At 40.1% G+C, this 16778-nt stretch overlaps 1 protein-coding gene across 1 annotated transcript; it reads left to right on the top strand.

Annotated features, from left to right (window-relative positions):
• The first annotated feature begins 21 nt into the window (after nucleotides 1–21).
• LOC120766324 (protein kinase 4) lies at nucleotides 22–16171 on the top strand. The gene is made up of 4 exons (XM_040091748.1): nucleotides 22–532; nucleotides 2809–3541; nucleotides 6666–7145; nucleotides 15886–16171. Exons 1-4 carry the CDS (start codon nucleotides 22–24, stop codon nucleotides 16151–16153), a joined length of 1992 nt encoding a protein of 663 aa, XP_039947682.1. The 3' UTR covers nucleotides 16154–16171.
• Nucleotides 16172–16778: the final 607 nt, after the last annotated feature.

The following is a 16778-nucleotide window of genomic DNA, read 5'->3' on the forward strand; positions in this document are numbered from 1 at the left end:
AATACAATTTATGCGAACAAAATGCACACGCGTCGCATACAAACATATTTCATTTTGCTCAACATACTGGCAACACTGTCACAGCACACACCGCGCCAGCAGTACCAACAAATTGCGTCAATTATGGTGTCAGCAACATCAATGGCACGCGACACAACAGCAACAACACACGTTTTAAGAGATTTTACTAACGTAAGAGCTACTAAACCAACAACAACAACAGCAGTAGCAGAAGCTGTGGCAAGGACAACATCCGCATCCGCTTTTGTTGATGAAGTGTTGCCGCATAATGACAGTGTTGCCACTACAACAATATTGCATGCAAAAGCCATTGACAGCAATGGTAACAGCAACAATAACTACAACAACAGCGAAGACTTTGCCCAGCTGATAGAGCGCAAATTGCAGGAAGAGCACAAGGCGGCACTGGCATCCGCTTCGTCAACGGTGAATGCAGCTGCTGCGCCGGACCGTTTACTCTCGCGCAAACGTCGTTATTTGATCTTTCCGGAGGGCAGCTCATTTCAATTGGGTAAGTCTGTTGCGAGTTGAAGTGTCACTGGACACAATGGCAGCGCTGCATGCGTGGGCTCATTTATGTACATATGTATGTGTCTACGAAAGCTAAGGAGCGTGGTGCAAAGTGAATATAAATGGATTTCAGGTAGCAAACAAACTGGGAATATTCAAACCGAAATCTAATTTCATATAATCTAATGTATTCACAGTTGCCATGAATGTCTATAACTTTGAGGTATGGACATAAGTATAAATGCCGCTGTAGTTAATGGTTTTCAAGTGAGGCCTAGTAGTTATGTAAGTGGAGAAAGAGTTTAGAAAATGAGGTGGAATAATGGGTTTTTTAATAAGAGCGCTACAAAGGTTTTTTTTAAATAAAACAAAAACGGATTCTTTATTCCTTTGAAAGCACATTGGGTGTCATTATGTATGGAACTCAATTTCTTTTGCATGGCCACCGCGGGCACGCTTGCAGAAGTACAGACGCTGAACGCAATTTTCGACAGTTTTCAAGCATAAATCGGCCGATACTGCTGCAATTTTAAGTTCGATATTCATACGAAGTTCATCAATGGTCGTTGGCCTTACGTAGCCTCACAGAAAATAGTCTAACGACGTCAAATCGCATGACCGAGACGCCCAATTGACTGGGCCATTTCGTGAGATAACACGTTCACCAAACTTGGTTTTCCATAAATCGATTGTGACGTATTGTCCAAGTCCATATCGTCCAATTCGGGCACAAATATTCGGTTATCGTTGAACGGTAGCGATTCCCATCCACAGTAACCTTTACAAGTTGTCGCTCAGCCCATTGCACGGACATACGACGATTCTGGTGGTCAAGCGGCTTCAGTTCTTGCGTCAATTTGATCTTGTAAGGATGTAGGCAAAGATACTATCGCAAAACTCGTCACAACGACGTCACCTGTGTCTCCAAATTTCGGTAGTAAATTTTTGTAGTTTCGACTCTTTGTTGGAACCTCTGTCTTTCCATGATTAAATGGCAAACCCTACTGAAGATAAGTGTCAAAAGAGCGGGGAAAAATATGCCGTCGTTTGCAGGGACGGTCTGCTTTCCTCATGCACAATATAACAGGGCCGGAATAATGAGTGGTTTTTGTTCGTCGAGAGAGGCCTTTACTTCTCAATTGCCTACTCAGTCCGAAGTAGTACTCGTATCAGTTGGCAAGAGTTATTCTGCGTTGGATTTCTGACATTGTTGTTGCTGTTAATACTGGGTCCAAGATAGACGAAATTATCTACGACTTCGAAGTTCAGTTTCCGGACACTTCCTCAAAAAAATCAATCATCAAGGTTTGATATGATAAGCTTAGGCATGGTGAAATGAGCACCGACGACAGTGAACAGTGGTGTTGTTTTTATCGACGAAAACATCAAAAAAGTCCACAAAATAATTTTGGATGAACATAAAGTGAAGTTGTTCGAGATAGCAAGCACTCTGGTGATATAAACTGAATCATACCATTCACCAATATTTGGGTATGAGAAAGCTCTGTGCAACGTGGGTGCACCGCGAGCCCCGCTTTGACCAAAAACAGCGACGTTTGTTGACTCAAAGCAGTATTTGGAGATGTTCAAGCGTAATTAACCCGACTTTTTGCATCGCTATGTGACAATGTATGAAATATCACTCCGAAGTCCAATCGACATTCTTACGAGTGGACTGCATACGATGAACTCCCTCCAAAGCATGGAAAAACACAACAGTCAGTTGGCAAGGTTATGACGTCTGTATTTTGGGATGCGCTTGGAATGATTTTTGTGAAGTATATTGAAGAATGCTCGCTGAGAAAAACTTTAGAGCAACTGCTGCTCCAAAAAGTTTCTGGACTGAAATGCTCAGAAAAGCTTACGTTTTTCGGCGGATATTCTGAAATCCGAAGAAAAACAACAAGATATTTCTTCGAGGAAACTAAGTTTAGGTATGCGCTTCAAAGGTTCAACTACAAATTTTATTCAACAGCTTTATTACATTATATTATTATTACAACAACAACAACGGCACTTAATGTTTGCTTGGGGCATCGTTGTATTTTACAAGCAATTTATCAAACTCTACTCCACTTTATATACATATGTACATACGGTTTATATACGCTGCCATATTGACAATCCAATGAAAAGTTAATGTAGCTACTCGTTGTATATCTATAAAATCAGAGTTGGTTTCGGAAAGTTTAAGCCCACTTGACTTTGTGTTTTTTTCTGACGAATATCACTCAATATCCCCTCTTTTATTTTCCTCTCTCCTCTCTCTTGCCGCAGTTTATGATGGTATCTATGGCGTTGCGGATTACACCAACTACCTTATTCTCGGCATAACCGTTGCCTTGGCTTGGGAATTACCCAGTAAGCCACAAGGAGACGTTATCGAAGAAATCGCCACCCGTTTGAGAGAACCTGCAAACGACTTGCGGCGAAACGACACCGAATCACGCATTACTTATGTGGAGACGAAAACGCATTCAGCACAAACAACAAAACAACAAACGTTGCAACCGGCAAAGAGTCTACAACCAAACTACATCAATCTCATGACATTGACAAATCCGGCTGCAAGAAAGAGTGACGACTCCAAATATTACTACGCGAAAGCTACGGCCCGACTGCCGCCAGCTTTTCAGGCGCCAATGCATCCGAAATATTATTATTATAAGGGCAGCAATAAATATGATTACAATAACAAGAAAAATCATATGTTGCGACGTCCTACAGACAGTTACTACCGCACACAAGCGTCACGACGACCAGTTGGCGGTTATTATCGGCAACAGCCGAACGATTGGCGGCGCAAGGACCAACACTACTATGGTGGCGGCAATAAAAACAAGTTACACAAGAGCAACAACAAGAATAATAACTTAAGAACGCTGAAAGTGCATCCTTTCAACAAGTGGACGCCACAACCACAACAACAGCGTGTCTCTTCAATCTATAGTAACAGGCCTCAGGCGCAGAACGGGAGCAACCAGTATCCCTGGTGGAATCTGGGATCGAGGTAAGTGCAGTGCTAAAGTGAAATCAATTGATGTTGGATGTGGTGATAGAGTGCGGCATGTACGAGTATGTCATGTGTTGTGAGGCATGTGAAAATGTAGTCTCGGCTGTCACAAAATGGTGCAGATCACATACAAGAATAAACATATCTACATACATATGTTGCAATGCAGCAGAGAGTTTACTGTGCCGCAACTCAACCATAATTTGCGCTTGCAGGCATTTAAATCTTTTTTTTTGTATATCCGCGTCCACTTACCGTTTATTTTTGGTAACATAACAGAGACAAAAAAGTAGAACCACTTTCATCAGTGCTACCAACAACTTATCGATATTTTCAGATTTTTTTTGAATTATTATTTGAAAACCTCAATTGATTAGGTTGAAGTTAGTTTTTTCTAACCATACTGCTTATACTTCTTAAGACCACTTCTCAGAAAATTAAAAAACCAATAACAGTTAACATCAGTACGACGAATGTACTCCATAATACATACGATCACTGTTGCTGAGTTTATGATAATCACTTAAGGGGTCGTAGACTGAATAAATCTGCCAGCAGTATTCCACTTAATAAAGAGTAGTTTTGATATCAACAAGACTATAATATAATCCAAAAGCTGAACACATTCGTTTATCAGTTTCGTCCCCCACACTTAGGAAGTAAAACTTGGTCAAACATATTGCAAAAGTTTAAACACAAATGTCAACTGTATGTAAATAAAGTAAGGCTAGATTATACTGGCCGGCTATCATGTTATAAAAAGACATTCTGGTCCTTAGTAATGCCAAATGGAGATTAAATTTAATATGTGCTGAAGTATTCGACGTAGAGTGCGTCAAGGCTTTTTGCGAACTTTAAGGGCTTTGGCTTTGAAACTTGGAATATAATATTAATAGTCCATCTAGAATCTTGAACTCCAAAGCTCCTAGATATCTTTGGCGACTTCTACATAATTCCAGCGTCTTTCCCTGCCTACTTCCTTGCATTGATTTTCGTTACTTATGTCCATCCGGCCAGTAGGTTGTGATCTGTCACTAAGACTACAACCGTCCTGCAGTCCTTTCGAGACGTGTTTTTCTTCGAGGCTTTTGCACATGATCTTGGCGATCTTGTATTTCCTCAATGCATTCTTTCTTACTTTCATAGGACTGTCCACCCTTTCGAAAAGCACTTGTATATCGTTTTTACCAACTTCCTTATTTCCAGTACTGGTTCGGTAGCCAGATGCATAGCACTTTTGACAATCTCATCAGCTACTTCATTTCCCGGAACTCATTAGTGGTCTCGAACCCTGTACATATACAGCCGCTTTCCGGCAGCGGCTACATTTACTGCTTCTGAAAACATTTTCTTACAATAGCCGCCTTGCTGTCGACATCTATATTAATCTTCTTTGTGTTGTTTCTTGCGTTGTTAACTATCTCAGCACCTTTCCTAACAGCAATGACTTCCGCATGACAGCAATATTCCGAACCTATGATGAGTCGCCTGAGTTCCAGCTCCAAACAGAAGATTCCGGCGCACACTCCATAAGCCATTTTTGATAAATTAATATTGTAAGTTCCACTGGCGAGTCGCATGCTCCATCTACCCTCTGTAGATAAACAAGCCTGAGCGAGGCTATCTGAAATACCCCGGTTCGTCCATACATCATCAAGCCTTGCAGTACCATTGTCAAGCATAAAATATTCGTAATGGATTCCTGAAAATTATTTCCTATAGAGGCAACAATACCCAGCTTTGCGTTGAGAATTTCAAATAACACACTTTGTGTCTTTTAGAAAATTATCTCCACTTAGCGGATCAAGAGTCACATATTAATGACCTAATTTCATAACAGTGTCATCTATCTCAATCTGTTTCATTCTCAGTATGTCTTTATCCAATATTATTTAGTTAATTTTTGATGTTTTCGTCTGTGACCAATTCTTCTAAGCAGTCACTGGGTCTTTTGTTGTTGTTGTTGTCGTTGTTGTTGATGTTGTGATGGTTAACTAGTCCCCGTTAGGATGGTAATGTTCAAATAAGTTGTCATCATCACTGCGTCCTACGTCTTTGGCGCTCTTTTGACCATACAAAATTTCCAAATGTAGCCAGGTCCTTCTCCATCTGGTATTTCCCACGGAGTGGGGGTCTTCCTCTTTCTCTGTTTCCACCGGCGGCTACGGCGTTGAATATTTACAGAGATGGAGTGTTTTATTCATCAGACGACATAACCTAGCCAGCGCAGCCAGTGTCTTTTAATTCGCTGAACTATGTCAATGTCGTCGTATATCTCGTACAGCCCATCGTTCAATCGACTGCGGTATTCGCGGTTGCCAATGCGCAAAGGACCATAAATCTTCAACAGAACCTTTCTGTTGAAAACTCGTAACGCCGACTCATCAAATGTTGTCATCGTCCATGCCTCTGCACCATATAGCAAGACGGGGATGATGAGTGACTTGTAGAATTTGGTCTTTGGTCGTCGAGAGAACTTTACTTCTCAGTTGTCAACTCAGTCTGAAGTAGCATCTGTTGGCAAGAGTTATTCTGCGTTGGATTTTGCAGCGTACCCCAGCAGTTGCACACTCTTGCAGAAGATTGTGCCATCTATATTCAACTCTGCAGCTTGAATTATTTTCTCCAGCAGTAGGAAGTCAGACATAGGAGGACGGAGCAACACCCATCTAAAATAAATAAATTCATCTAGTGATTAAAATTTGATGGAAGGAACGCGACACCCGGCAGAAAAAAAGGAGTAGCACGTGTCATGACCTAAACCTCAGTTAGTTCGTGAGCAAAAATCAACCATTTGACTATTTGTGCTCAAATTTATTTTATTTGGAAACTAAAGTTGTGTTAAACATTTCCTATAACTGATACCTTAGCAGTAAATGATAGTCTCGAACTGATAATAAAGACTATCATACACTCCCGCGGGTTGTATTTCCACTGAAGCGTAGCCGCTTCTTTACTCTTTTAAGCTCAATTTCTTCACTTAAATGGGCTTAAATACGCATGTTGAGGACTTTCATGTACACGCGTATAAAAACCTATATACTCAGCATATACATAAATACATATGTATACATATCTATATGTAAGTACACGCTATCTGCATTTTGTTTTCATTTTACAGACTATCGCATTCATTGCGTAGAAAACCAATTCCCTCAAGACGTATTGACAGTGGCACCAGTCAGCCAAAGCACCAACGACAACAAAAGCAACAACAAGGAATAGCTAAGCAACAACAACAAAAGCAAGCGCAACAAAAGCAAAAACAAGCCGCATCCGGATTTTATCAACAGCCACCTGCCACAGCACGGAAACATCGAATTTATCCGGTTTTCGGTAAGCGCAGCATAGCAGATGAGCCTGCAACGGCACAGGCAGCTGCAGCAATGCACATTAACAACAAAAACAACAACAACATGAGCAGCAACAAAACTTCGCATAGCACAAATCATAGCGAAGAGCAAGAGTCAACGCCACATCGTCGCTATCGTCGCAGCGGCATCGCCGGCAACGAGTTGAGTCGCATGGAGCGCATACATGTACGCCATCATCGGCGAACACGGCAAACGCTCTACGAGAAGATTGAAAAGTATCTGGACAAGTAAGTGACACATTCATTCTAGCTGCAAATACATACATACTACATACATATACATAAGTGTGCGTACACATAAGACTTTTCCGTGTTTACCTCGCATTGCTTGCGTCGGCTCTGCCGCACGCCTCGCCCAAACTCTTAGTGAGAAATGTCGTAAACGTGCTGTTTGAAATGGCGATACATTTGCAAATATAGAATTTCATCGAGGAAAACGTGCTGGCATGGCTTACATAGATGCCAACCATATATTTGGTAGTGTGCGTGTGTGTGTAAGTAAGCGTGGAAAAATTGCAAATATCTTCAGAGTGGAGTAAAGACAGCAACGAGATTACTTTCAAGTCGATACATGGCATTAAGGTGATTTGTTTGATCTGCATGCAGCGATGTTGGCTTTTGCATTCACGACTTGCGAGCTATTAGGCTAAGGAGCAGTACTTACTACCCACGGCTGTGGCGTCGTTAAAGGCTAGACTATATAGAAAAAAGTAATGCAAATACGGGGGCTGTTAAAGAAGCGCGTAGAAAATTATTAGCTTTAGTTAATTCAGCTAAGTTAAAAATGTACTTAGAATCCTAGCAAAGGCAGATGAAACTCCAAGCTATTGGCTGCATACTAAAAATCATAACGAATAATTGTACTTCAAGCGAAGTTAAGGCCGACTCAGAATTTCGAGGGTGATCCATTTCTAAGCTTCCTACTTTTTTAAAGAAAAAACACGGAAACTTGAAATTTAATGGAGAATGTTTATTATCATTCAAAAGAACATTCTTTGGCATTTATTTTTTGAAGAGTATCTCTTTCAAATGTTGGCCGCGGCAACGTCTCAGAGGTTGCGTCCGTTAAGCCCAATTTTCGATGAATCGTTTGAGCATTTCGACTGGTCACTGGCGGATGATACGCTTGATGTTTTGCTCCAAGGCCTGAATCGAAACGGGATTGGCCGCATAGGCTTTATACTTTACATATCCCCGCAGGAAATATTCTAGCAGTGTTATATCACACGATCTTGGTGGCCAATCGACCGGCCCACAACTTGAAATTATCTGTTCATCGAAGTGTTCTCTCAATAAATCTATTTATTAATGCAATGTGTGGTAAGCGGCGCCGACTTGTTGAAACCAAATGTCGCCGAGATCAGGCATCAAATATTTGGTAGCCATGATGGCGCGATAACGGTTGCTATTGACGGCTACGTTTTCACTGGCATCATTTTTGAAGAAATATGGACCAATGATTCCACCGGCCCGCGAACCACACCAAACCGTTGTTTGTTTCTGGATCAAATGACAGCTATTGAATCTCTTCAGGCTGTCTTTCGTCCCAAATGTGGCAATTTTGCTAGTTTACGTACCCATTGAGCCAGAAAACGTCGGATCCTCTTGGAACTTTTCACTTTCAATTTAAAATGTGCCAAGTCGTTTCATATGTCGGTCCGATTCGCTGCACACTGGGCAAGAACTATGCTAAACATTGTTATGATCCTCCAAATATCTCAGTCGAATTATTATTAGTATCAACATTCAGCTGTGGTTCCCGAACCTAAACCAAACCAAATCAATTTAATGATCAGGAACCCCATTGTTATGCTCAGCATAAAGACAAAGGTACAGTAATCAAGTCAATCTGCACATATCTGTCAGTACTTCAAGCACACTTCTATGTTCGTTCTAGTATTGAAGATTCTTCAAAAAACTTCATATGCGGATTGATAGCAAAATCAACGCGAATAACCGTGAACCGCTATCAAATTATGTCACATTGTCTTCTAAATATTTAATTGACAAGTGGTTAATAGTCTCACTCATCATCGACTGCACGATGTAAGCGAAGACTACTCCACTTATTCAATATTATTAGTATTTTTGGAGAGCCTTAGGCATTTACAATGGATATGGATAATTAAGGAGAGTGGCGCCCAGGGTTTTTGAACAAGTTTAATCTTACTCGAACTGTAAACTATTAGGTTGGCAACTAACCACTTTTTCGTGCCTCTCCAGGCATTGAAGTCATAAGGAACCCAAGTCCACTGTTTCTGAAACATTTCCAGCGCAAGTAGTCGCTTTAAAAGGGCTTGACGTATTACCCCCAATGCTGAAACAAGCTCTTCTGCATTTGACATGGGTCCTGATCGAGCAACGTCTCCAGCTCAGCGTCTTCGAGGATTTTTGGCGTTCCTTCGCGCAGATGGTCATTAATATAGAAGTCACCGTCTTTAAAGCGACGAAACCAATCACGGCACGTTGCTTCACTTGGAGCAGCAACTCAGTAAACTTTTTGGAGTTCCCCATGCGCTTCAGCCGCCGATTTCTTTGAAAATCACCACGCAAATGTCGCCTATTTTTAAAAAGGAAATGTGCTGTTTCGACGGGGTCAGATAAAAGGGAGAAGGGTCTCAGATGTGTAGAGTTAGCGGGGCATGCAAAGAGGTGGCTGGTGTCATGCGCGTCTCATTGCACGCTAGACATATGTTTGATATGTCAAGGTCTATTCTGGATAAGTAGGAATTTAATCTGCTACAGTATCCAGAACGAAGTTGCGTAAGGGTCACTCTTGTTTCTCGCGGCAACTCGAACTCTTCGTCTGCAATGGGGGGTGGTTTGACTGCAAGCTCCAACAGGTAAACAGCTACGCTCTTCGAGTACTTACTTCAACCCAAGATGCCAACAAAACCGTGCTAGAACAACCAAATATGCTGAGTACTTGACCAGTTTTTCAAGTTTTAAACGCTACCACCCCTTTAATACATTTTCCTAAGTGCCCCAAAAACATTCACGTCAATATAAATACAATTGGTGCAGTATACTGCATTTTCCAAAACCGCAAGTGTAGCTTAGCCACTTCATTGGAACCAATCAACATTTGCCGGTTATAGCTTAGAAAAGTAAGGAAAAGTCTTGTTGATGCAACAACTACATACGGACAAACACAAATTGAAACGGGCAGCATCATCTGCATATCGCTGGCAGTCATTAACGACAATCCTATTTGGCTGTATTTACGTAAAACATCCTGCTCTATATCGATCTGCAATGGCAAACCGGCAACGAGTAACCGGAAGTTGCAATGGAGCTGAATTGCCAGCACCGAGAAGGTCGAGGAATATAGCAAAGGAAAGAGAAAGTAATGAAGGCAAGATAACTGTATTTAATAAACGTACACAGTTTTAATATCACTTGCAGAAAATCTTCTAAGTAAGGTCAACAGGTAGAATTGCTGAAAATTGCTTTTTTCTGTACTAAACTCCTTCAGAGAATTCAGAGAGCTCTTCAATCGACTAAAAACGGGTTCCATTTCGATAATTGTTGACTTGTTTGCATTTCGAACTCATACAAGCATGTTCAAAGAGACCTCTTTAAGGTACACTTTTTGAAAAAAATTCATACCCAAAATATATACCAAAATAATTCGAACGGACTCGCGAGAGAGCTCTCTTGCCGTTTCTTTGTGACGACCATATTTTTCACTTTTTTAATGTTTTCATCAGTTGAAGAGATCGAAGAAGAGGTTGTCCAGTATGAGGCATGTCCTCAACGATCTCTCGACCGTCTTTGAAGGCTTTGTACCACTCGTGGGCCTTTTCCAACATTCGCAACGATACCACACACGAAATTTGATTAGAAATACAAAAATATAACAAAATTGATTTTTTTGGAATTTCCCGCGGAATTTAATTTCAATTTCCGGTCCTTTTTTGTCACAATGTATATATAAATTATCATCCTAGCGAGCTGAGTCTCTCAGTTTTTGAAATATTAATCTGATATTATGCACACGTCTTGTTCTCACCAAGAAGCTGCTCATTTGTCGGAACCGCCAATATTGAATTACTATAGCATATACTTACATTTCCTATAAAGTGAACGATCAAAATAAAGTTCTTGAATGGAAACCTATTTTATTCGACCAGATATCTTCACAAAATCTGGCATAGAATATTATACAAAGCAACAGCACATTCTTCGAACAAATTATTTAGATCTGATCCCTGCAGCATATATTATATGCAAATATACGCCGTCCGATCAAAATCTTGTATGGAAAAATTTCTATTTTTAGGGTGTATTACAACTCTGGTGTAACCGAAGTTGACGCTTTTTCTTGTTGTACATATGTATGTGCATATTTTAATTCCAAATCGGCTTTCTCTACATTCTTTGTTGCAACGACTTTTACTGGCGGTTTCATGGGCTAACACGTCAACAGTTTCATATTAACACAAGCTCCAGAAAAAGTAATGGTTGAACAAATTCTGCAGACCATGTCACAGATTGGGGGCCTACATACTATGGGAAAGAAATAGGACTGATTTTCTTCCGCCTCGACTGTACTTCGGAGCGTGCGAACACCGACTGGATTCGGTAGAAGGCGTTCCCAGCTAACGAACAGCTGGTCAGTTGCCTCCGAGCACCTGGAGAGTAAGGACAAACTTTTCGCCCGACGATTTCATTAAATGGTGCAAGTCGATAATGCAGTGTTCGTTAGAACATTGATGCGCTTTTAAAATCTGTGTGAAACTCGGTAAATCTGCTTCAGAGACATTTGATATGATCAAGCAGGATGTTACTTTAGCAAGAAGTGGTGTGTTTCGGTGGCACCAGGCCTTTTTGGAGTGCCGGGAGGAGGTCGCTGATGAATGAACAAATCCGAAGTGAAAGCGATGTTCATTGTCTTTTTTGACATCATAGAAATCGTCCACCTTGAATTTATTCCTCCTAGACAAACCGTCAACGCCAAGTTTTATGTAGAAGTCCTCAAGAGACTCAAACGAAGGCTGAATTCTGACCGGCAAGACATCGCAGCCGATTGGAAGGTGCACCACGCCAACGCCCCGGCTCACACCGCCTTTCTTGTGAACAGCTACCTAACCAAGACCGGCATCGCAACGCTTCCGCAGCATTTCCGCCTCGGCTAAAAAATTCGCACCAAAGAACGAGTTTAAAGAGGCATTGGCTTTTCGATGATAACCTTTTTGTTTTCCGGGAATCGAATGATGCGCTTAGTTTCACGAAGACTTTCTTTAAAGTATTTCTGTTTCTCAACAGCAAGTCTGTAAAAATGCGCCGTCAATGTCAAAATTAAAATATAATGGATTTAGAAATATAAAATTTCAGTCACCTTGAATTACAGTAAGCCTAGGAATTTTAAAGTATTTTGAATTTTAGAAACGCTTGGCCTTGACAAAAACAATGCAAACTGCATACATACTTTGGTACAAACTTTTGCAGTTTTTGCATGACGACTATCAAAAGCGAAACAATCACAGTAATTGCCAATCAATTTTCGATTTGTTTCACTCGAAATAATAAAACTATTTGATTACGCAATGCTAAAATGCACACGGGAGTATACCCAATAGATCGTAAGATACATACTCCCGTATTATACCATATAAATACTTATATGAATGTGTGTGTGCATGCAAATGATGATGCACCTAAAACTGTATGGCAGAGCAATCAGATGCGATGAAAGTAATCATTACAAAGGTTTCTACATGTATATGTGTATTTGTGTATGGTGCATAGTATATGTGAAGAGATATGTGCAGCTACTAGCAGCGATTGTCTTCAAATTCATGGCTTCACAATTTTGATTCACTTGTCAGTAGGAATTACTATCATGTAACATGAGTGAAATTTCATAGTAAGCCATTGACAAAAGACAAACTTCAAATGGCTTGCAATCTATATATGATACACTATATGCACACATACTATACATACATATGTGCACATGTTTCTACAAAATGGTGTTATCTTGCATCAGATAAACGTTTGTTATGTGCATCTGTGGGCTGAAGATGGAATTGATCATATCAACATTTCAGATTACAACAAAGTGTCATACTTCGTGGGAAAACGAACCAGTACCGCACTGGTTCAGTTTTGAAACTTTCAACACTAGTACTAGTTCATTATACTCTACACAGGGTATACGAAATTCGTCACGAAGTTCTTAACACCCCAAAAGAAGCAGTATAATTTATGTATATGTATGTAAATGATCAGCGTGACGACCTGAATCGATTTAGCTATATCCGTCTCTTTGTCTATCTGTATATACGCGAACTAACTTCATTTTTTGAGATATCGACCTAAAATTTTCTACACGTTCTTTTCTTCTTGCGAAGTTAGTCCTTTAATGAAACCGCCGGTATAGGACCACTTTGGGACAGAGCTGTCATACAAAAAAACCGATCGAAATCAAATCTGCAAAAGGAAAATTTTTTATCAGGCAAAGTATCTTCAAGAAATGTTGAATAGATTTTTATTCGAAGCTTTGCTTCAATATCAGAACAAAACTTGCTGTAGCCTCACAGGAAATAGTCTAACGGCGTCAAATTACACGACCGAGGCGGCCAATTCACTGGGCCATTTAGTGAGATAACACTTTCATCAAACTTGGTTCTCCATAAATCGATTTTGACATTAGCTGTGCGGCTCGCGGAACCGTCCTGTTAAAACCACATATTGTCCAAGTCCATATGATCCAATTCGGGCCAAAAATATTCGGTTATCAATGAGCACAGTAACGATTCGATAAACCGCATCAAATCGTATTTTTTTCGGGATGCAATGGTGACTCTTGGAATACTACTTGTAGATTTTGTGTCTGACAAATAACACATATTTTGCTTATTGACCAAGCCATTCAGCCAGGAATGAGCCTCATCTCTAAGATTATTTTTCGATGAAAATTCCGACCATTTTCAAGTTGCTGCTCAGTTCATTTCACGAACATAAGACGATTGTGGTGGTCAAGCGGCTTCAGTTCTTGCGTCAATTTGATCTTGTAAGGATGTAGGCGAAGATCTTTTCGCAAAATTCACCACAACGACGTCACAGAAATGCCCAACGCTTGAGAACAACGTGTGAGAGACTGATTTGGGTCTTTCTCAATTGATGCGCTAGCGGCAGCAATATTCTTGACACTATGGGCGCTTCTTTATTTAACTGGCACGGGAACATTTTGTACTGTGCCTGTGGATTCCAATTTTTTCACCAGACGCTCAATAGTTGATCTGAAAGGTCGATTATGACGACCGTAAATTGGACGTAGCGCTCTTAAAATTGATAATAAGTTTTTATAATTTCGACTCGTTATTGGATCGTATACTTTCCATGATGAAATCTCAAACCTTACTACAGAGAAATGCCAAAAGAGCGAGAAAAAATATGGCGTCGTTCACGAAATATGAATGAGATCTCCGAATATATTATTCAGATGGCACCACTATGAGCTGACTGCCATACGAACTGACCTATCAAAACCAAGTCGTTGTATGGAAATCTATCATACAAACGAAGATAATGTCCGTTGTCAGTCATCTGTTTAAGAGCAGTTTATATTAAGGCTAAGGTTTATCTGCTATACACATAATGATACTTCATCTCATATTTTTTCGTAGACTTGGCCTGTATACCAGCTCACGACTAAAAAAATTTTATATATTCTTTTACGGTAAATGTTACTCGTATCGTCTGCCAAAATGCTCATGTTACGCCGACCAACCGAAACCACTGGGTTTATGAATTTAAATTTTTTCAAATTTTATATCTTCCTTCTTTTTTGTGAACCTAAAGGTTCAAACGTAGACTTACATAAAGTTCTAATATAGCTGCGTATAAAGAAATTTGTACATGCACTTCAACCGGCTTTTCTCACAAATTTCCAATGTCATGTGACGCTTGAAATGCTCTGCAACTCAACTACTTCTGACATTGCTGTCAAAACAACTATTCCAAATGAAAAAGAATAGGCAAAACCATACTGTTAGAAAAAACGACTGCTACAAGAGTATCTTTTTTGCACAAAAGAATTAAAAAGATAAGAAAGATTAGAAACTCTTACAAGAACAAAGTTAATAGAGAGTATAAGCTTTAATCAGCATGGATTCGAACAGCTTGTTCAATCAATCAGACACCGACTTAGTAAGTCAAAGCAGCAAAATTAACCAGAATCTCTCTTTTCGGTTGACAGATGGTAAACAGACTTTTCTGTGCTATGGAAATTATCTTAACGCTACGGTGATTTCTTTTTTTGAGCAAAGAATGAGGGAGTCTTTTTTTATATAAGAGTGCACAAAGTTAAAACATGTATTTGCATCCGTAAAATAAAAATGACGTAGCTCCTTGGTCTATTTGTTTAGATCAGACTATCTTACTGGATCTAATTTTCACAATTCAGGCTCGAATTAATTTCCGAACAACTTCTGATTATTGAGCAGCGCTTGCTGAGCTCATGGGGGATCCATAAAACCAGCTTTCTAGCAAGCTCATCAGTTTTGTTGTTTCCGGCTATTCCGCCGCGATCGGAAACCCAAACAAGACGAATAATAAAGGAGCCAGAAGTTATTGACAGATAGGTTCGATACTCCTTGACTAGTCTTGAGCGCACCTATCAGCAAGCTCAAAGCCTATATAGCCGCCATAGTATCAGAGTGAATAAACTCCTCCCTGAAATAAACTACACTTTAGATAAGTACATCTACTATTACCGTGATGACAGCCATCTTCGCTTGAAAGACGCTACAGTGGTCTCGTAGGCTGAAACTGGAGCTGATGAAGAGCTCACGACAGAAGACTCCACCGCCTACCCTCTCTCTAACTTTACAAAAGAGTTACCTTGGATGAAGAAATATTTTAGTAAAACTCCATTAACATTATAGTAACTCTTTGTATGCTTAATTTATTTATTGTAATTTAAATACTTAGAAAATGTAATTTTTATTTTATTTTACAGACTTGAAATACCAAACAGCCATCACTGCATTTTGCGCGCTCTCTGCGAGACTGGACAAAAATCTAATGAGCGCACACCCGGCACTTTTGTTGGTGAACTAATGCGCGCGCTTTTTACAATACCCGAAGCTTTGGATGAGGACATAATGGAGAATCGAATACATTACAAAGATAAACGCTATGACGCGGCCAATGCATTCCAAGGCAGTTGTGCCGAAGAGTATGCGCTCTGTCAGCAATCGCTCTGGAAGTCGCAATTCGTTCAATAACAGAAATAATAATAGGTTGTCAAAAAAGTCTTGCGGTATTTTCGCTAGTTGGCGCTGAAAGCGCGTAGTTCTAGTTTTATTCGTCGCATCGGGTCATGCTATACCTTTTTGGAAAGCTCATTTCACGCGCTAACACGTGTTTGATTGATTGTCGTTTCTTTTAAGTCGTTCGTGAGTTATAGCGTCGTTCGTGAGTTATAGCGTCGCAAACATGGAGCAAAATAAAGAGAAAATACGGCATATTTTACAGTACTACTACGATAAAGGCAAAAATGAATAAAATTTGTGCAGTTTATTGACCCGATACAGTTTCCATTTCCACCGCACAACGATGGTTTCAACGTTTTCGTTCTGGTGTAGAGGTAGTCGAAGATGCGCCACGCTCCGGAAGGCCTGTCGTCGAAAATTGAGATAAAATCGCTGAATTAGTCGAAAAAGACCGGCATAGTAACAGCCGTAGCATCGGTCAAGAGCTGGGCATGAGTCATCAAAAATTCATTTCAATTTCAATAAAAAAAAAAATTCAATAAAAATACCGCAAGACTTTTTTGACAACCCATTATGGTATAATATTGACCTTTAAAGATACTTAGTTGGAAAAATAAAAGTTAAATAGGAAAGAATA

This window comes from Bactrocera tryoni, chromosome 1 (genome assembly GCF_016617805.1).
Source record: "Bactrocera tryoni isolate S06 chromosome 1, CSIRO_BtryS06_freeze2, whole genome shotgun sequence".
NCBI lineage: Eukaryota > Metazoa > Arthropoda > Insecta > Diptera > Tephritidae > Bactrocera > Bactrocera tryoni.

What these genes read in the sequence shown, in the direction of transcription:
- LOC120766324 (XM_040091748.1), top strand. Translation starts at nt 22, where the DNA reads ATGCACACGCGTCGCATACAAACATATTTCATTTTGCTCAACATACTG. An exon ending in GGGCAGCTCATTTCAATTGG is followed by an intron (nt 533 to 2,808) that starts GTAAGTCTGTTG and finishes CTCTTGCCGCAG; the next exon opens with TTTATGATGGTATCTATGGC. An exon ending in TGGTGGAATCTGGGATCGAG is followed by an intron (nt 3,542 to 6,665) that starts GTAAGTGCAGTG and finishes TTCATTTTACAG; the next exon opens with ACTATCGCATTCATTGCGTA.